Source organism: Loxodonta africana, chromosome 6, assembly GCF_030014295.1.
Source record: "Loxodonta africana isolate mLoxAfr1 chromosome 6, mLoxAfr1.hap2, whole genome shotgun sequence".
Classification (NCBI taxonomy): Eukaryota; Metazoa; Chordata; class Mammalia; order Proboscidea; family Elephantidae; genus Loxodonta; species Loxodonta africana.
In genome coordinates, this window is record NC_087347.1 from 90,233,561 (window position 1) to 90,255,238 (window position 21,678).

At 38.9% G+C, this 21,678-nt stretch overlaps 1 protein-coding gene across 1 annotated transcript in view; it reads right to left on the reverse strand.

Annotated features, from left to right (window-relative positions):
* The window catches only part of GALNT5 (polypeptide N-acetylgalactosaminyltransferase 5), a 47,042-nt gene that overhangs the window by 479 nt on the left and 24,885 nt on the right, over nucleotides 1-21,678 (reverse strand). The window contains exons 4-9 of the mRNA XM_003406011.4: nucleotides 16,907-17,042; nucleotides 16,198-16,317; nucleotides 13,639-13,756; nucleotides 12,274-12,597; nucleotides 6,061-6,141; nucleotides 2,646-2,807 (exon numbers count right to left, since the gene is read on the reverse strand). Of these exons, the coding sequence (XP_003406059.1) occupies nucleotides 2,646-2,807; nucleotides 6,061-6,141; nucleotides 12,274-12,597; nucleotides 13,639-13,756; nucleotides 16,198-16,317; nucleotides 16,907-17,042 (941 nt within the window). The remainder of the gene's footprint in view (nucleotides 1-2,645; nucleotides 2,808-6,060; nucleotides 6,142-12,273; nucleotides 12,598-13,638; nucleotides 13,757-16,197; nucleotides 16,318-16,906; nucleotides 17,043-21,678) is intronic.

Genomic DNA, 21,678 nt, shown 5'->3' on the forward strand with positions numbered 1-21,678 from the left:
ACATTTACTGTATTTGATGAGTGATTGCTACCTCACTGATAGTGCTAAGAAACAAAAAACCACATACCATCATAAAAAGTGATTTAAGTTCTTAATTAAATCCAGCCCGTAAAATACAAATCTGGATTATAAAACACTAGAAATGATACATTTTATTTATGAGTTCCCTACCATAATCTTTGACAGTAACAATGCCTAATGTCCAGATGTAATTAGAAAAAAGTCAAAGATATCTCAGAGATTCTATTATTTTGTAATATTTATCAAATCTCCTAGAGATAGTAGATAACCTACTTAGCACTTGCTCATGGTTTCATAATTTCCACCTATAAGTCCTTTCAATTATCCATGTCTTCTTAAAAGATAATCTTAATTACATACTATATGTGTATATATATATGTATTTTAAAATACTTTAAAATATTTATCAAACGAAAGTGACTGTCATAATTATTTTAAAGATGCTCCTACAAAAGCATTGTCACCCTTGCAGGACTTTGGAGATATGATGCTAGTGTTTGCTCAAGGTTTTGTAAAGGAGCTGGCCTTGAGAAAAATCACTCTGGATTATACACAATGTTTTGCAGGCAAATTGTAAAAAGATAACTAAATGACTAACCAAAGACACTTGATATGGGAACTAGTGGTAAAAATAAGTGAATAGAGATACAGTCTATATCCAAAGTCTGATGGTCACTTGTGAGACTATTTTCTTTGAGGTGGCCACAATAAAGAGTACAAGAGCACATTGGGGGGATGGGGGTTGGAATGGGGGTGGGGGGGGTGGCTGACCTAGAGAGTGCCTTTTAAATTCAGATTTATAAATGTATAATTTTAATAACTCATTGATATCCAGGGTCAAATTCACTATTACCTCCCTTCTTGCATGAAGCTCACAACATTTCATGCTTTCGAAATGGAAAGACATGTTGCTATTTCTCAATTTCTTTTGTTCTTTAAGATTACATGTCTTGGGGGATTTAGGAGGTTTAGTATAAATGGTACTGAAAAGATAAAGAAAAAAGTCAACTGTCAAGATATTTATCCACCTGACTCCTAGCAGCATCCAAAGGCAGAAGGTCAAAAACAAAGGCAGAAGGCAGCTATATATCACAAAGTCATAGTCACAAACAAGGCAGGGGAACAGATTTCTAATTTCTGCTACCTTAATTAAATTGTCTTGTCTACTAAATCGTCTTAATATCTAGGGGGATGAAAATTGGGCCTATATGGAAATCAGCTAATTAAGACTTGAGTTCTCAATGGGGCCAAACCAATTTGTAAATAAGCTCCATATGATTTAAGGGCTACCTGCTCCCCAAAATTTTCATCACCAGCCTGAAATCTTCTCCCATAACCAATTCACTTCTGGAGATGAAGAATATGTTCTTAATCTCATTCTCTCTCTCTCACTTTCTCTCTGCTTCTCTTATCTATGGCACAGGGGTAAGGAGAAGGTACGATTTAATTTATTCAGTAGATATTTATGTATTTCCCTAGAAGTATGCAAAATAAAATCAATAACTTATGTACTAGCAATTCCTAGTTTTTTCCTGAGAGGGGGTGGGAAACATCCTGAAGGAACTGAAAAAGAAAAGAGACTAATGGGAAGAAGATTGGCAAATGTGTTGTTCAGGCTCAGGAATTTTGGCCCTGATCAGGAAAAAAAAAAAAAAAAAAAGTCATGAAGAGAACAGCGACTATCTGTGCCAACAAAAGGAATGGAGGAATGCCAAGTAAAAAAAACTGGGGTTACTTTGGGGCCAGCCCTGGGCAAAATGATGGTTTCCAGATACCCAATGCATTCAGCAGATTTGGTGGTTACCTGAGAGTGCGATATTAGGAAATTTGAGAAGGCAGACTTGAAATTATTCCTACCACCCCAATATCCTACACCGAAAGTTATGAATTTGTGTCCTGTTAAGATATAATTGGGGAAGACTGAGAGGGCTTTGAGAGTGAATAGGGTAGCAGAGGTGTTCTGGTAAATAGTAACAACTGGATCTCTGGAAAACATGCCCTGATTTGTAGCACCTACTACCAATTTCCGTGGTGTAAATACTCCCACCATTGCTGGTTTCAAATTACCAACCTGGCACCACTGAATGCAAAGTTGGGGAGTGATGCACACAGTTAGCTCCTGCCAGCTTGTGCAAGTAGGCTCCAGGCCACTACCGAGAGCCCAGGTCTCTGGGGACCAGGAAAGGGGCAGAATGAGGAAACAGATTCACACTAAAGTGCAGGGCTTGTCAGAAGCACTCTGCTTCTTGCTTTCCCCCATATCCTCTCCCTATAAGCTTATCTGGTATGCAACGAGAATCAATTCTAGCAATGAGCCTTACTTTTTACATTGTTGACTGACTGAAGCAAATGACTTTTTGAAGCAAAGATGATGACAGCAATATACCCAAAAGAATCTGGTGACTTCTATTTAAAACCACTGGTTTGAAAGATTTCATGAAAGAAAAGAAAGGACTTGACAATTTACAAAAAATATCTATTTGTCTGTGTGAACTTTTACACTGCACTATTGTCACAAACACATTTAAAGCTTCCGATTGAGGAAGCTGACAAAAAACATTTTATGTTCTTTTTGATTGAAAGTTGAATTTGTGGTAAAGAAAAGATACAAATATTTTGCTTACCAGTTCTGGATGAAAGACTGATGTTGACTTATGCAGCCATTTTAGCCCTTTGTTTCTGTTATCACAAGGGTGCAGCCTTAGGGTTCCTGTGTCAGGGATGGGAGCTAAACACCAGTCTCCATGTTTAATAAGTCTTAACCAGGTGTAATTAAATTGTTGAAACTGTGGACCAAATGATAACACTATGGGTCACTTCAGGCAATAAACACAGATTGTGGCTTTTTCAATCATTTTCTTTCCCAATGGATAAGATGTTTTATATTCAAATCCTGTAATCAGATGTTTTATATTCAAATCCTGGTACTGCCACTTTCAGTTCTGATACTACAGGAAAATTATTCAGATTGTCTAAGCTCATTTTTCTCATCTTTAAGTTGGATAGCAATAATATCTCAAAGGGTTGAAGAAATGACTACAAAGTGTTTAGCACATAAGTCCTCTATAAAAGTTGTAATAATAAAAATTATTTAGTTCCATTAGTTCATATCTAAAAATGGATATAATTTCAGGTGTTCTGAGTCCCAGACAACTCAGGTGCTTGAACTAATGGAACATTCCAATCCTAGGGCCCTGAGTCATTGGGGCTCTCCATCATAGTTTCCTTGTAGGAATTATTACACTTCCTTGTTTAAGACTATCCAGACTATTGGACTCTAGAGGATTGCTCTGTTATAGAAAAGGTTAAAATCTATCTTTGCTGATAGGACAAGGAATCATCAATTTGTCCCTGTGTTAGCATCCCATACGTTGTAGGAACTGCTCTGCGTGAAGCTTCCAGTGAGTCTAGTTTGGGGGGTCGTCAACGTCTATAATAAATACTGCTTCAGGTCAGGGAGCTGTGTTTTCAATACGTGTAAGTATTTTCTCCAGTTGTTCACAACCTAGTATTATCTGCCTGGTCAATTTACTCTAAAGCTCTGGGTCTGCAGAAAATTTGCTGTTTTGCAAAGTAATGTGGACCTATTAGAAAAAACAAAGAGACAGCTGGTAAAATCTAAATAAAGGCTTTTACCTAATGAGTCATGTGTCATGTATTTGAGATATAATGAATCATTTATAATATAATTGAGATTTAATTTCGGCTATCAGGCGTGTTCTTGCCCTTTGAGCATCAGCATCACCTAGGAGCTAGTTGAAAATGCAGAATCTCAGGCTCCACCATGGACCTACTGAATAGGCTCTGCTTTGTAACAAGCTTCCCAGGTGATTTGTGTGCATGTTAAAATTTCAGAAACTTGATATATAATATAATATTAGGAGTGTTGCTAAGTGCTACGGCTGCTAAGCAAAAGGTTGGCAGTTTCCATCCACCAGCTGCTTCTTGGAAACCCTATGGGGCAGTTCTACTCTGTCACATAAGGCTGTTATGAGTCAGAACCAACTCGACAGCAATGGGTTTGGTTTAGTTTTTGTTTGGTGGATACTAAAAGATGCTAGATACTATCTTGAAAAGGGACATCTCAACTGGTTTTAAAGTTGATTAAGGAGACGTAGGTAAATTGAGGGATGAGGCTTGAAAGTTCAGTCTTAGAGTTTATGTTTCTTCTGAGCTGTTTTTGATAAATGCTGCAGTCATTGGCTTGGTAGCAAGCCTTATTAATTCTCCTGAAAATAAGCTAACATCTTTCATGTTTCTTTACTGTTTATTACTCATACAAACCACATGAGGCAGATGCTAAAAATGAGCAACAAGACTGAAAAGGAAGATGGGGTTGTTGGAAGACAGAGGCTGCCTGATTCATACTTTTGAATAGTAGCATCCCCAAGAGAGACTTAATGGTTATCGAGAACAGAACTGGGGTTTTCATGTGGAATACTTGGTTATCAGGCCCAAAAAGTCACTACAATGATCTGAGTCTTGAAAAATTGCATTATTTAATACTTTCTTTCATATATTTGGACAAATTGTGGTTTTGGTCTAAAATTTATCTCACCTTTGAATTGTTGCTAAGCATAAGTTCTTTCAATTAATTTTTGATATTTTACTCTTCCCTCTGTGTCCTCCCTTTTTCAAATTAAGAAACAGTTCCATTAGCTACAAATTTACAATTGCTGAACTATAGCAGCAGAGATTACAAAATGCCTTGTCTTTTAGGTGGTGGTGTTAGTTGCTGTCTAGTTGATCTGAACACATGGGGACCCCATATGTACAGAGTAGAACTGCTCCATAGGGTTTTCAAGGCTGTGACGTTTTGGAAGTAGATCGCCAGGCCTGTCTTCCAAGGCACCTCTAGGTGGGTTCGAACCATCAACCTTTTGGATTAGTAGTCAAGCGCTTAACTGTTTGTGCCAGAATTAAGAGGTTGAAATGGAGTATACTAAAAATATAAGGAATATCTCTAAGTTAAGGCAAAGAAGTCTTGGAAGCCTAGGCTATCACCACAAAATAATTTCTCTACCAAAGAGTGATCTGCAGGTTTTTAGACTGATACCAGAATTTCTGATCACTCTCTTATTTGGCATCCAAACCAGATAACTGCCCCCACAGAATGTAGAACTGTAGGGGACATATGTTGGAGCAGGAAATGTGAAAACTCAGAGCTCACCCCTAGCATCGCTGAGTCTCTGTTCTACTCTCTCTGGCCCTACTCCCACCGCTAACCGCTGGGATCTGAGTTTGTCAAAGTTTTTCTGTCAAGTTGTCCACCATGGGTCACGGATTATGAGATTTCCCTTACTCCTTTATGATGCAGGAGAAGTGGGGGACAGAAACAGAAACTTAGGTTGGGGTGATTATTTTTAAAATATATTCTCTATTGTCTGAATTATTATCTTGCTATGTTATGAGTTATTTTTCATATTTTTATCTTTGTTATTGTAGCAGTGAACATTGTGTTAGTTTGGAAACCCTGGTGGCATAGTGGTTAAGAGCTACAGCTGCTAACCAAAAGGTCGGCAGTTTGAATTTACCAGGCGTTCCTCGGAAACCCTATGGGGCAGTTCTACTCCGTCCTTTAGGGTAGCTGTGAGTCAGAATCAACTTGACAGCAATGGGTTTGGTTTTTGGTTTAAGTGTTAGCTGTTGTTCTTCATATGCACATGAAGCATAACAGTGCTTCATATCTATCACTTAATTCTATTCTCACAACAGCTCTAGAGGCGTACACTATTGCTACTCCCGTTTACCCAAAGTTTAAGTAATTTGTGAAAGGAAACAGACTTTTGTAAGCTACGGAGCCAGGACTGGATCCCTGGTGGGTTGGCTTCAGTACCCAACCTTTACCCTGCTGGTCATTGCCCTCTTATCACTGAGCTTATGATTACTTAGAAATTTCGAGGTTAATTATGGTTTCTATTGGGCAAAGATGAATTTCTTGAACGTTGAATTACTTGGTGTCATACCTTGCACCTGTCAACCTTGCACCTGTCAACCATCCTAGGTGAAAAAAAAAAAAAAAAACCTCTGGTTGCATACCTTGCTGCTTGCATCGCAGTCTTCCAGAATAGCTGTGGTGTTTTCAATGGAAATGCATTTATCCAAGGCCACATTAATAAGCTAGGAAGCAAAACATAAAATGAGAATTAAGAAAAAAAAAAATAGAACAAGACGTGTTCAGACATGTTCAGAAAATACAGAATTTAAAACTATAATAAGGTTAAAAGATAGCTAAGTTAATAGCTTAACATTACTTAACACTATACCATTTTATTTGGTTGCTATCTCTAACAGACACATAATGTAATCTTGCTAAAGTACAGCCTCAATCTGTCAATTTAGGTCTTTGATTCAGCCAAAGAACCAGAAAACAGAAGCTTTTAATTAACCCTTGCCTGGAATACAGAATGGGGAACAAGCAAAAGATGGCGTGAAAAGTAGTTATTTTCTTTTCTCAAGTTCTCCTGATGCATGTATTAGAAGTCAGTGCACATCCTTGCAATTTAATCAAACCAACAGTTAGTTACCAGCTCTGTTCCCTCGCTGACCCCTTCAGCTATTTGACTGCTTCAGCACTGAATCATAGATAAATTGAGTCCTTCAAAGGACAGCAGATACCAGCTGATTCCCTGTCAGAATCTTCCTAATGACTCAGGCAAGCTACAATTCATTACAGGAAAGTCACGAAAGCTAATACAGAGCCAGCCTTAAAGGCACTTTCTGGCAGGCCCCCAGCTTTTTAATGGATTTACAGATCAAACACGGAGGCAGGTTTCTATAAGTCACCATTTAATGCAGAAAAATGTTGATTCTCTTGCCCCCTTTGACTTCCTGGGGCAGGGCTAACAAGATGGTGGGTTAATAATGCAATTTAGACTTTCTGATTTCTAGAAGAGCTGTGTAGAGCCAAGTCTAAATTATATGTCTCAGGAAGGCCTCTTGAGCTGGGAGATGGTAAGGTTTTTGTCGTCAGGGACACTATTTGTGTCCCTTCCTGTTCCCTGTGGTGACTAACACAGAACTCTGATTCCAGAGAGCTGAATCAATGCTGGTCTTGCAGTGTACACAGTTGCCAGATATCACAACAGGGTGGTCAGTGGGCTGGTTCTTGCTTTTAAATGCATAGCTTAGCTTGCAGGAAAGTAAGGAGAATCTTCAGGGACCAGAAGATGCAGAAAAACTAAGAACCAGAGGGAAAACTGCAAATCCTGATAAGCAAGAGGCTTGCACTCACGTGAAGACAGGAGGAAAATGTGGGCATGGATAAGCTGCAGAGTTGAAATTGAGATCATCCACGTGAAGATGGAAAACTTGAACAGATAGAACCTCAGTGAAATGGTGTACTGTTGTTGTCAATCGCCGTGGAGTTGATTTCAACTTATGGCAACCCCATGTGCGCTGAGTAAAACTTCTACATAAGGTTTTCAAGTCTGCAACCTTTCAGAAGCTGATCTCCAGGTCTGTCTCCTGAGGGCCTCTGGGTGGGTTAGAACCACCAACCTTTTGCTAGTAGTGGAGCACTTAACTTGTTGTGTCACCGCGGGACTCTTAAATGGCATACTAGGAAAAGCAATTTACCCATTAGCACAAGGGAAACAACAGGGAAGCTTGATTACATTTTCCTGGGCCTTGGGTTTCTAATAAGCTTCCCTGATAATCTGAAACCTTACCCCAATCTTCATTTTGATTTGAGAGGCAAAAGTACACTACTAGTATTAGATGCGACCCTTGAGGCGACCCTTAGAGGTGCAAAAACAAACATAAAAATAGTACCAGGTTGGTTACTTCTGGGGTGCCTGGTACAGAAACACACAAACCAATTCTAGGAGGACAGAATCTCCATCAAAAACCCTCAAACAAAGCTTTGTTCACAATTTAAAATTATAAACATGGGAGGGAGGAGACAATTCACCCTCAGTAAATGTGGGCAGTCACAGCATACAGGATTCATCCACTGAGAAATTCAGAGGAGAGTTCCTAGAAATTCACGAAGGTGGAATAAGCATGGGGCTTTTTTAAAGAAATGAAATGGTGGCCCAGTTGTTCTCTGGTTCTTAACAACCATAAATATAAGTATTGTGCATTTATGGAATATACAGAAAATAATCTGCCTTCAAAAGAGTTTGAAAAACCCTTGATTCAGCACAGCTAAACAGGCCCTTCTCCAGAACTTCTTTTCAGAACCTTCAGTGTGCTAACGTTTCACTTGCCATGTAAGCAGGAATGTAGTATAGGTGTTTGTCAGATGTATTCAACCATGGAATCTTATTTTGGCTGCACAACTAACAACATTGTCTGGAATCCTGTTTGGGAATCCCTGGCTTAACTAATTTTCACAACCTTTCGTATAGTTATTTCCCATAATTGATCCCTCCAAGCACTGAAAGGCATTGTTAGAAAAGAGAAAAAATTTCCATCCCCTGTCCACCCCCATCCAACTTCATCTGAAGCTTTGACAGAAATTACTGGGAAAACTTTTATTCATACAAAATGGCCTATGAAGTGTTAAGGAATTGTGAATAACTTTATTTTATTGTGAGTATTTTTATAATTTATTTCTCATTTTTATTTTGACTCCTATTATAAACCATTTTAATCTTTTTTTTTTAAATCAAGCAGTGAATAAGTTATAAATAAGCTACTTTGAATTATTTTATCTTCTAATTTAAGAGGTGGAAATTTCCTGTAGTTTATCACAGAATTGTTAAACTACAGGTTGCTTGCTAACAGTTTAATCCAGTGTAAATACATACTATTGATTACTTTCTTTTAGTAGTTTAAATATTTTTTAGTTCAATAAGATATTATTTGTTTCCATTAAAAAACAAAGCAAAACAAATACCTTTTACTGGATATTTATTTCTAAGTGTGTAGGTTAGAAGAAGGAAAAACATGGAACAAATAACAAAAAGAAGCTGTGGGGTTTATTTTCTTGGTACTTTGAAGATTGCTGTTACAGACTAAATTGTGTCTCCCACAAAGACATGTCGAAGTCTTCACTCCTGTACCTGTGAGTGTGACCCTGTTTGGAAATAGGGTTTTACTTATGTTAGCAGTTAACAAAGTCATACTGAAGCAGGGTGGGCTCTAATCCCCTCTGAGTGGTGGCCTATAAAAGGGGAGAACAGATGGAGTCAGAGACACACAGGGAGAAAGATACCTATGAGTATGTATCTGCAAGCCATGAAACTTCGAGAAACACCGGGGGCTACTAGAAACTGAAAGAGAAAAGACTCTTCCTGGAGAGAGAGCTAGAGAGAGAATGGTCCTGCCCGCCTATGCATGGACTTCAGACTCCTATACTACAGAACAGTGAGAAAATCAGTTTCTGTTCTCTAAAGCTATCCACTTTGTGGTATATTGTTATAATAGCTCTAGGAAACGAAGACAATTGTGAATCTAAAATCATGGTCTAATTAGTCCTACTCTCAGTTACCTGGAGAAAGGCCGCCCAATTTTTTATTTTTTTTATGGTAAGAATGCTCCGTACTGGTTGCTTCAGAAAGGAGCGAAAGACATTTCCGTTAAAATTTTGTCTAAGGAGGGCAACAAATAGCGAGGAAAATATAAAAGGAAACAATATGTCATAATCATTTAAAAAGATATTTGCTTAATTTTGACATATTATAGTTAAGGCATCGACAAAAGGGTGTTTCACTAGTAGGAAAAAAACAAAACACCAAACCGGTTGCCTTCCAGTGGATTCCGACTCTTAGCGACCTCCAGAATCCCATGGGACCTATTATAAACCAAAAACCAAACCCAGTGCCGTGGAATCGATTCCGACTCATAGCGACCCTATTGGACAGAGTAGAACCGCCCCATAGGGTTTCCAAGGAGCGCCTGGCGGATTCCATCTGCCAACCCTTTGGTAAGCAGCCGCAGCACTTAACCACTACACCACCAGGATTTCCAGGACCTTTATTATATACACTAGCATCACCATGGAAGCAAAAAGTAGTGTTTTAGTTCCCTCTGGTGGTTAAAATTTAGTAATGCTCTTGCCAAGATTCTGTGTTGCTAGAATAAGAAACATTATGGTGGGTTTTTTTTTTTCATGCTGGGGAAGGGAATTAAAAATTTGAATTTATTTCACAGTCGTATTTGATATGCTATTATTTGAGCCCTAGTGGCATAGTGTTTAAGAGTTTGGCTGCTAACCAAAAGGTCGGCAGTTCAAATCCACCAGCTGCTCCTTGGAAACTGTGTGGGGCAGTTTAAAAAAAAAAAAAAAAATTTTTTTTTCTCTATAGGATACTGTGAGTTGGAACCGAGTTGAAGACATCTAACAACAACAACAACAACATTTCAGCAGTATATGAATCCAAGGTGTTCTACTGAGCTACATGGGATAAAACATTAGGTTGAACCATACAAAAAGTGCCTGCTATCCTAGGGTTTAAGAGACTGAGAATACAAATAGAATATATATAAAAATAGAACTACAGACCACAACCTCTGTAGCAACCAGCTCTGGGAAGCCAAACCACAACCACAACCTCGTAGAAATTGGCTCCAAATGATCAGGACTTGGTCAATAACTCCAGCTTCTATAATTTTTTCCTTGCTTCCAACTCAGGACTAATCCAAGAAAGCCAACGGTGCTCCCAAACCAATGACACAGGATGCCCTGCTTCTAGTTAGCCCGTGCTGACAACTTTAGTCAGGCACACCCGAAGCTGTTCATTTTTTCCACTATAAGCTTTCCTACTCCCTGACTGCCTTTGAGTCTCTGCCAAACCCAAGCGATGGTGGCTGACTCCCTTGCTATAGCAAACTCTGAATAAATAGCTTTTGCTTGTTCTCATTTGGGTGGTCTACATTTATTTCCTCAGGTTTTAGAACTATAAAAATGGTTATTTCATAATATACTGTATTACGTACAAACAGGTCACATATACTTATTAGTTGAATTTTATAAAAATGGAGCACATTTTTATGCTAGTCCCCTCTTTTATAAATTCGTCCAGGATTTCACTAACACTGGCAAAGGGAATGGCTTTACTAAGTCATTGCCATCAGGAGATTTACTAGGCAGAGACGGTGTGGGCTGGTTTGTACAATGCGCCTTCTAGGAAAAATTTTTAAAAACTTGGCCTCAAAGAGCAGACTTAACAATGGTCAAGTCTAAGCACCTTTTAAGTGAAGAAAAGTGAAACTTAAAAAAACAAAACAGAAAGCTAAATAATACTGAAAATATTTGTAGCTAAAATTAGAAATAAAACAATAAAAGAGATTAGAAGTGCAAATGACCTAGAAAGAGCCAAATTTAGATTCATCATTACCAAACCCATGCTATGGCAAATGTCCTATGTCTTGCCATCAAATTAAGACTCATTCCTAGAATGGGTTTTAAATGGCTTTCTTCTGGTTTCTCCTCTTCCTTGCTTTCTTCTTGGCTTTTTCCTCCAGGGACCCTGTCTAGCTTGGCTTCTTCTTTTTCTGTACCTTCCCTTGTGCCCTGAAATTTTTTTTCTGCTTTTCTCTGACAATTTCCATTATCTTTCAGCCCTTCCTTGAAATCTTTAAAAGTCCTAACTGAGTTATGTTATCTCACCATTTAATACTGCTGGATAATTTCCCGTTACTCTCAGAAAGAAGAAAAGAGAGAGAGAGAATGAAAGAAAGGTTTTTGCTACGCATACAGGAACGTGTGTGATATGATCCCTGCCTCTTCCTCCTTCTTCCTCTTGTGCTATTATTCCCTCCTTCACACCCCTGCGACCACATCAACCGTGTTCACCATTTTACCAGTTCTTGAATGCCCCAAACTTTCACCTGTCTTAGAGTTTTTGAGCGAGCTGCATTCTCTGCCTAGACCACCCTTTTTTAGAGCATGGCTGCCACGCTCTTTCAGATCTTGGCGTCAAAGTTTCGTCCTCTGAAAGGGCTTACTTGACCACCCTGGAGTAGGAGAATTGATGGCTTGTAGCCTGTTCTCAAAATGAGAACTGCTGTATTTGCATTTATACTTTGCTTGTTTATTATCTCTCTTCCCTCCCGTACTTCAAGCTCCACAAAGCAGGGATCAAGTCTATTTTATTAACCACTTTATAATCCAATTCTGAAATACTGCCTAGTCTATCGATACTCAGTAAGTATTGGCTGAATTAATCAACGAAAGCAACCTCACCCAGGCTTTGTCCCATCTGCACTCATTCATGGTATTTACAATGTACTAATCCATCCTTTTCCATTTTTTGAAAGAGATGTTTTTATGCAGTAAGATTTAAAATTGGAGCTTGAACTTACCACACCACCAGCTTTCACAATGGGGGCTTTCAAGTCTGGAAAAACATTCTCTAAGTACCATTTGAAGCTTTTGCATTTCAGTTTCCTTCGAAGTTCCCTTTGCTGGGTGAGGTTTCCGACATCTAAACCTTGGTCAATGAGGTGATCTCCATGGCCGTAGAAGAGCTCCTTGTATTCATCAAGCCAGACCTCAGCCACCCGCACCAAGTTCCGCTCCACTGTTTTCATCCGGTCTTTGGGGAAGGTATATGGATTGTCATTTCGGAATATGTGGCCCACTCGGGAACAAGGAATAATTTCAATTTCGCCACCACACATCCACACCTGGAACAGTTTTGATGATAAGCATCTATTATCAAATGATGGCTCACAAATTATGAGCAAATAATAATGCTAAGAAACACCTGGCCACTTCCCTGCCACTGTCCATTGGAAGTAGTATTCTCAGCCTCTAAAAACACTCTTTTAACAGGAAATTCAACTCCATAGGGTTTATTTATGTATTTATTTATTTTTATATTGCTTTGGGCTAGCTTAGAGTTAGTTAAAAAAAAAAATTTTGTTTTCTTCCTACTCTGCAGAGGAAACTTGCCTTCCCAATGAAATCTTCACAGAATTCCAGTATATAAAATGTGTAACATCAGTCCCTATTTGGTTAAATCAGGGAAAGGGGAATGGATTTCCATTTGCTGACCCCTTCCTTCTCATATCTTGTGAAGCTCCATAAGGCTTGTGGAGCACAACATGAAAACCATTCTCTTTATTAGGGGTCCCAAAGTAACACCCCTTGTAACATGTATCACCCAACTCCAGGGGGAAGCGGTTGCTGTTCTGACATTTTCCACTATGGCTGCCGCTGAGGTTTTCTTAGATGTTAATGGGTGATGGCAAAAAGACCCAGAGTTGTATGAAATGGCCAAAGGAGCAGCTCTGTTGGAAACACCTGGGCTGCTGGTGGCTGCTCTAGGGGTACATTTTGTACCTCTGCCACTTGTGTTCTCTAAGATGGACTGGCCCTTTACTGACTGATTCTATTGCTTCAAAGAGAGATGTTTCAGGAGAGTTGTTTTGTATCTAGTGCAAATCCCAAAGCATTTTACTCCAAATGGCAGAAAATTATTTTCCCCATTCGTAGATGCAGAAACGGTGTTGTGATTTTTAAGAAAACCCTTTTAAGTTTCATGACAGATACTGATTCTCCCAAATTCCATCTGGGCTATGAAAACATTAATCCAGAGACCATTGAATTTCTGTGAAATTTCTTCCCAGATGCAGTCACATATCTGATTACATTAGTTAAACGAAACCATTTAAATCTAATAAACTGTTAATTATAAAGAGAATTTGAGAAATACTTGGTGATACCTTGAATGAGAGCTCCATATTTTCTCCACCCCACACATCAAGCCCAGGGTCATATGTTCCAAGTTCGAAAAAGTAATTTTTATCAATAGAAAATAATCCACCTGCCATGACGGGGCACCTACAAAAAAAAAGGGGGGGGGGCCTTTAAACTTGGATTTCATGGGAATAAGCTTTTAAAGTGTGGGTCGCCCACACCATTGTGATGGAGTTCGGAGGCATTTCGGAATAGTTACCAAGTATAGGGAGGCCTTAGGTTGGAGCCACAAATACCATAGAAGCAATAAGTTACCTGGCTTAGGGTGGCAGAGCTTGACCAGGGTAAGCAAAGATGGGACCTGGAACTGGGATTGTTGTTTTTCCTTCATACTATAATACAACCTTCTAGAGAAATTGTTCTTCTGAACACTTTTTTTTAGTGCAAACCAAGTGTCGGGCACTATTCTCAATATATGTATTAAGGCAGACTTTACAATAACCTCTTGAGTATTATCATTATGAAGAAGCTGCAACACAGAGAAAGCAAAAAACTTGCCCGAGGTCACATACTTTTATGTTTTTATACACCTGGGGTTCAAAGGTAGGCAGCCTGGCTTGTCTAACAAGTTAATGAGGCTCTTATTCATTCCACTCTGCTGTCGCTCAACCATAGCCAAATTTTTAGTGCACTTTATATGTGTATGGGAGTCCTGGTGGCACAGAGGTTAAGAGCTACGGTGACATATGGCTGTTAATCAAAAGGTCAGCAGTTAGAATCCGCCAGCCACTGCTTGGAAACCCTATGGGGCCCTCAGTTCTACTCTGTCCTGTGGCGTCACTATGAATTGGAATTGACTCAACAGCAAATTTTTTTTTTTTTATATATATGATCTCATATATATAAAGGGTAGCTACTTTTATTAGTCTTAATGTAAAATGAGGAAACAGCATCTCAGAAAGGTTAAGTAACTTTTTTGAGCTCACACTGCTAGTAAGTAGTAAAGTTGAGATTCAAATCCAGACACTCTGACCTCAGGGCCTTCACTAATATTTTTGGCCAGAGAGGATAGAAACTACGTATAGTTAGCAGTTAAAAACAAAAAAAATGCATAAACCACTTGCCATGGTAGTCACTGCTGAGCCAGCCCAGAATGGTTTGTGTGAAGAGCCTGCCTTGTGTTTGGGGTATACAAAAATCTCAAGGAGAAGGTGACTCTTGAACCTATCCCGTGCCCCGTTTATGCACATAGTCTATCTGTACTCCCCAAATATTCTTACCAGGCTATACGGAGTGCATGCTCTTTCTAACATTATTTTGACGATAACCTGGCCTCAGCCACCGCATTGGTCCTCAAAATGGAAGCCCAAATTAAGCAAAGAGGTTCTTCAGGTGTGGGATTAGAGAAAAAGTGTTAGATTCGGGTAAATCTGGGTTTACATCCTAATTTCTTCTTTTATTAGCTATGAATTCTTAGACAAATTTCTTAACTCTCTTAAGGCTCAATTTCTGTATCTCCATAAGGGGACCCTTCTCCATCTCTCTCCTAGGGTTATCAAGGTGATTGACACATAGTGCTTAATAAATGGTAGGACTCCCACTTTACTACCTAGGGGTATCAATTCTGAAGGCATCACATCTGGTAAAGGCAGAGGTATGTGTTACTGAAGGGCAAATTCAAGGAAAATATGCTGCAATGTGTAGTCTAGCCTCCGACTTTCTCTTGGGACTTGCTGGCTTGTGTCTGCTCAGGTTCTTTCTCCAGCAGGGGAAGCTTCAGGACTCCCGCTGCTCTGCCTGTGGCTGATTGACTGCCTTTCTGCAGCTCTAGACTTTGAGGGAAGTAAGAAGAAGCCCTTCGCTTTGGCTTCGGGCCAAAATTATTCCTCAGTTAATTCACAGAAGCTGGCACCCCTCCTGCGGAATATGTTGGATTAGATTCTGAAAGAAAATCCTAACAGTAGCTATTATTGCAGCAATATTTCTATTACTACTATTTACTCTTTTAATTTTTACTTATATTTAATATTATGTGTTATACAGAATTTTGCAGCACATTGAAGTATTTTTATGTTTCTCTGGTGGTAAATAAACTCAGGGTGAAGGAGCCCTAATGGCACAATTGTTAAGCGCTTGGCTGCTAACCGAAAAGTTGATGGCTTGAACCCACCAGCCGCTCTGTGGAAGAAAAGACCTAGTGATCTGCTCCCGTAAAGATTACAGTCTTGGAAGCTCTATGGGGCAGTTCTACTGTGTCCTATTTGGTTGCTATGAATCGGAATCGATTAGATAGCACACAACAACAACAACAAACCCAGGGTGAACAAGAAAAGTGTTAGTGCATTTCTCTGAGTTCAGGACTGAAAAGAATGTGATCAACCATTTAAGAAATGAGGTTTGGTAGCAGGGAAATAATTTGTCAGAAAAATTTTGTTTGCTTTTAGTCATCTATTGGCTAGAACTGTAATCCTTGATGTTAGAGAGTAACAGGATACAGTAACAGGATACAGTGGGTTTGTGGAATTGTTTTCTAGGCCTTGAAAAAAAAGATTTGTGACTGCTAGTCTTGAATTTCACATACTTACCTTATTACATCAGTTTCTTTAATTCTATTTTTTGCAACAACGTCTGGAGGAATTGTTCTCCAACCAAAGTTCATGGGCCACACAAAGACACCTCTTTGAAAGTTGTCCACTGTCATGTAACTAATCCAAGGAAGCAAAAAAAAAAAAAAAAAAAAAAAATTGCTGCCTGAGATAAAATACACCTTTGAATTCTTCATCAACCCAACTCAATATCTTGTTAAAATAAGTAAAACAGGTGCGTATGAAGATGATTTTAGACTATCACAAAATTTTTAATAACAATTGAAGGTTTATGAGTGTAATTTGCTTGTTTTTGTCTTATATTTTTCTTTTAATAATGTCCTGGCCATTTTTGAGGGGAAACAAAAAACACAACACACACACAATGACTTAGCACCATGTATGTGTTTCTAACAATTAGAAGAACTCAAGGAAAATAAATATTTTTGGCTCTAGCTGAATATAAAGAGGGAAGAACTAGTCAGTGAGGATCTGGAGATTTTGGTATTTAAGGTTAAGAATTTGTGGTGACCAAATAAACTATTGGATTGATTGATTCTTATCCCAAGATATCTGTCACGGGTTTTAATTTATTTAAGCGGATAAATTGTATATTTCTTAGATTTGCAAAGATGGGCACATTAGGATTAGGACCACTATTATTTGCTAGTGGTGGGAATAGGCTCACTTATAAATATGGCAATATTACCTCATGTCCTTATCATTGATGACTTCAATAACTGGACAGGCCACTTTCTTTCGACTTAGATAAACTCTTTCTAAGAGAGGTTCCAACCAACCAATGTTACATTCCACGTGAGAATCTAAGAATGTCAACACATCACCTAGAGAACAACAAACAAAAAAAGCAATCATTTCCAGATGCAGTATCCTGAATGTGTGCCCTTCATGTTCAGAGATGTTGGGGGTTACTCAAGAAATCTGGTTGTAAAGGCAGTAATCTTTTCTTCTCACTGAATTCATGGTCCCTGTAGTTTCATTCTATAATGAAATGGGAGAAAATTCTTTCATCAGGATTTCTGTAGGGTGAACATCATTTATGTCTGGAAGAAACTGATTGGGTATTTAGAATGCGTAGCAAGACTCCAGAGGGAATACTTAGTATTAAAGGTAGTTGCTGAAGTCTCTTCTAAGGAGGGTGAGTCCCATTAACTCTGGGAGTGGGTGGTTGAGGCTTTCCTTTATGGAAGACCAGGATGAGTTTGAAAATACAAGTACGGCCATAGGAATGATGAAGAGGATAAATCAATTTATATAAAGAAGGGGGGGGGAATTAAAATGGAGAAACCAGCAACACTAGGAGATGATGGAAGAATGGTGGCAGAAAAAAAAATTACAAAGAAATAAAAGGACAGAAATGTTTATTAAAGAAATATTTTTGTTTTCTGTTAGTTGTAAAAGTAACCTTCTCTCTTTCCTTAATACCATCTACTACGTTGCTCTGAATGTTTTTACACAAGTGGATTGTGTGTCCATGTGTGTGTCTCCATGAGTGTGTAGGGGGTTAATAATAACCTGTAACAAATTATTTATCAAGTGTTTATGTGAGACACTGTTCTAAGCATCCTACATGGCTGTCTTAGTTAATCCTTAAAACAAACTTACAAGACCTGATCTTTTTGCCTGAATTAGATTCTGATAAAGAAACTATACTGCTCTGGAACCTGAATGAGTAGTAGATATTGAGGATGGCAAGAGAGATTTTCATTTTGCCCTTTATTATTTTGTAGAAGATTATTTCAGACTTCCAGAGAGCAAAATGAAGTGCTTGATTTCTATTTCTGCACATCCTAGTGTCAATGATCTCAGTCTTGCCTCTGGCTTCCATTTCCTTTTCTCTGAATCCTAAAGGGTAAATCTTTAGGGAACTATAGCTGTCAAGGCCTGTCAGATTCTGGATCCAGATTCTTATCTTCAAACTTTTTGTTTGGCTAAGGCATTCTGGAGGCAATTTTTGCCCTTATATCTTTGTTGATCTCTGAAGACTGGCACTGTTTAGGTCCAGAGCTATCTCCTATCTATGCCCTACTTGTGAGGGCTGGAGGATGTCCACAGGGAGTCTCAGAGGACCTACCAGGTTGGCCACCCTCACTCAGTGCCAGTCTCTGGATTATATTCTCAGCTATGGGGTTTCTGAGTTCCCCCACAGGTGTCAGGTACATTTCAGAGCAGTCTGATGTACCTTTAGGCTAGGCTGTGACTAATCCTCCTCAGACACACCTTTTTGCTTCTTTCTAAACTCTCAGGCATCGGTCTTTCACTAAAGTTACTCAAAGTGTGGGCTTCAGAGCCTGACGTCTACAGGGAGATAGGATCAGAAATTGAGAGCAAATGTTTTGAAACTTCATAGCAATTTGCCAGAATAATTTATTATCTATTGACTGCATATATATGTTTACCAAAACAATATATATATAAAATGTATATATAACATACATCATATATAGGTATACATAACAAAAATGGGCTTATGTTTTATATATCAATGGTTTTTCCATTTATTTTTCAGGTAATTTATTTGTATTATATTACACATTTATATATATATATATATGATAAAAAACAAAAATAAAACCAAACTCATCCCAACTCATAGCGACCCTACAGGACAGAGTAGAATGGCCCCATAGAGTTTCCAAGGAGCGGCTGGTAGATTCCAAGTGCCAACCTTTTGGTTAGCAGCCGAGCTCTTAACTACTGCGTGCAAAAATGGAAATTAGAGTGAAAAAAGTCCCTCTCAGCTATTTTGAGAAACACAGCTCCGCTAGGTAAAAAACCAAAACCAAACTAGTTGCTATTAAGTAGAGGCAAGCAGTTAAGATATACCTAGCTGTGGTTTTTCAAACGGGAAGTTGTGACCCCTTTGTGGGTTATTAAATCAATTTACTGGAGTTGCATTATCGCCAAAATTAAAAGAAAAGAAAAAAAAAAAAAGGAAAGAAAAGAAGGTATTAGAATCCCACTGCACTTGTCATTTCATGAGATGGCTGCTATAGTTACATGTGGAATCTACATGTATATGGCGTTGTGATGTAAAATTTATTTCTTAACCTGGGTCATTGTCAAAATAGTTTCAAAGTTACTGTGTCAAACTGAACTAATGTGCTCAAGGTGCTAATCAATGACAAATTTATGTTTTACAGGAATCTAAATCCAAAGGAATTATTTTATGGTTGAAACTACATGCACTTGAACGGGCCAGTTAGGCAGCTGTTTTTGACCGAGGTCGTCCCGCCACATCTGAAGGCAGTCTCTAAAGTTGTCTATAGGTTGGACTATCCTGGAGCCCGTTATTAGCATATTTTGTGCTTCCTGCAGGCAGAGAAAAAATTTTCTATAAACAGCACATTTTCTATCTAGTATTCATCAATTTTCTCCACATGGAGGTCTAAGGGTCATTTCAAACTTAATTGGAAAAAAATCAGAACTCATTTGCAACCCCAAACCTGCTTCTCCAGTTATGGACCTGCTACACATCCAAATGCACAGATTCCAATCCTAGGGTTCATCTTTGATTCCTTTTATTCTTAATCTCTTCCCACCCTGTCATGATGGCAAGCCCTGTAGGCTCCATACATTCTGAATCTGTCCACATCCCCCATCTGCCCTGGTAACTCCCTAGTTGAAGGTTCCTAGACAACTACAATAGCCTGCTAACTAGACCCTCTATTTTCTTTCTCATACCTTACTGAGAAGAATGGAACTTGTGCAAGTCTCCACTTAGTGACCAGAGTGAGCTTTTAAAATGCAAATCAGAAAATTTTAGGTTTTACTCCCTTGTTTAATGTCCTTCATTGGCTTCACGTTATACCAAGAACAATGCCTATACCTCTTTAACGAAGTACGAACTTTAGAGAGCTTGCCTTTTTCCTTCTCCCCAATCATAGCTCTTACCATTCTGCTATGGCCAACTCCTACCATGCATGATGGCCTTCTTTCTTTACCCTGAATATGCCAAGCACGTTTCTGCACCAGGCCTTTTTGCTTGTTGCTCCTTCTGCCTGGGATGCTCTTCACCCAGGTCCCAGCTCAAAAGTTACTTACTTAGACTATTTCTTGATTTTTTTCCCTTTGTGTCATTTGTGGGTCACAATTTACTTTCCAAAGAAATTTAAACATGGAATGCTATTTAATTTTTCTGACTGCCGTCCATCACTAAACCCCAAATTTAGAGTTCCTATTATTCTGCTGGTTTGCTAATATATTTCTTCTCTTCGTGGTGGGTATTTTAACTTGACAATAAAATTGCCAATAAAATTGAATAATAACAACTCTAAGTTTGGGGTCTAGTTACAAGGAAGTGACACTTAGGTGAGCAGATAGTTTACTATCAGAACATGCTTGAGTCCAAGGTGGTGGAGGTCCGTGACACCACAGCTTACAGAGGCAGAACGGTGGCTAAATGTTTAGAGGCAGCACAGTGTAGTAGATCAAAGTAAAGATTCTAGCATCAGGATGTCTGGATTCCAATCACGATTCCAACACTTACTAGCTGGGAGATTTTGAGCAAATCATAACCTCACTGTGCTTCCAGATCCTCATTTGTAGAATGGGGAAAATGACCATCCTACCTCATAGACAGGAGCCCTGGTGGTGCAATGCCTAAAGGGCTCTGCTGCTAACCAATAGGTCAGTGATTCAGACCCACCAGCTCTCCCATGGGAAAAAAGATGTGGTAATCTGTTCCTGTGAAGATGACATCCTACAAAATCCTATGGGGCAGTTCTACTCTGTCCTGTAGGGTTGCTATGAGTCCGAATAGACTGATGGCATGCAACAACAACCTCATAGACAGGAGCCCTGGTGGTACAATGGTTTAAGCACTTGACTGCTAACCTAAAGGTGGGTGGTTCCAACCTGCCAGTGGCTTTACAGGAGAAAAGACCTGGTGGTCTGCTCCCATAAAGATTTCAGTCTAGGAAACCCTATAGGGCAGTTCTACTCTGTCCTATAGGGTTCCTATGAGTCAGAATAGAATTCATGGCATAGAACAACAACATTAACCTTATAGAATTATTGTGAGGATTAAGTCAGTCAATATAGAGAGTGCTTAGAATGGTACCTGGCATATAGTAAGTGCTATATAAGGTCACCTATTATTACAGGGACCCAGCTTCTTCCATAGAAGAATGTTAAAAATGAAACAAAATGTTTGATGTTATTTTTAGAATACTCAAGAACAAAGAAGATTCACTTCCTTCCATTCACCTACCAACATCCATACATTATAGAGAGGAGAGGAGAGGAAAGGAAGGCAAACTGCCCTTTGGGAAAGCAGAAAGGGCTCTACAAAGAGCAGATATAGATCAGAGAAAAGAAATTAATGGGCGGTAAGGATTCAAGAATTAACAGAATCTGAACACCTCAAATACCAATGGGGTCAAGTCAAAAAGGTTCAGGCTTGAAGGGGCTCCCAGTAGACAAATCTGGGGCAATTTGAGTACCAAAAAGAATAATGCT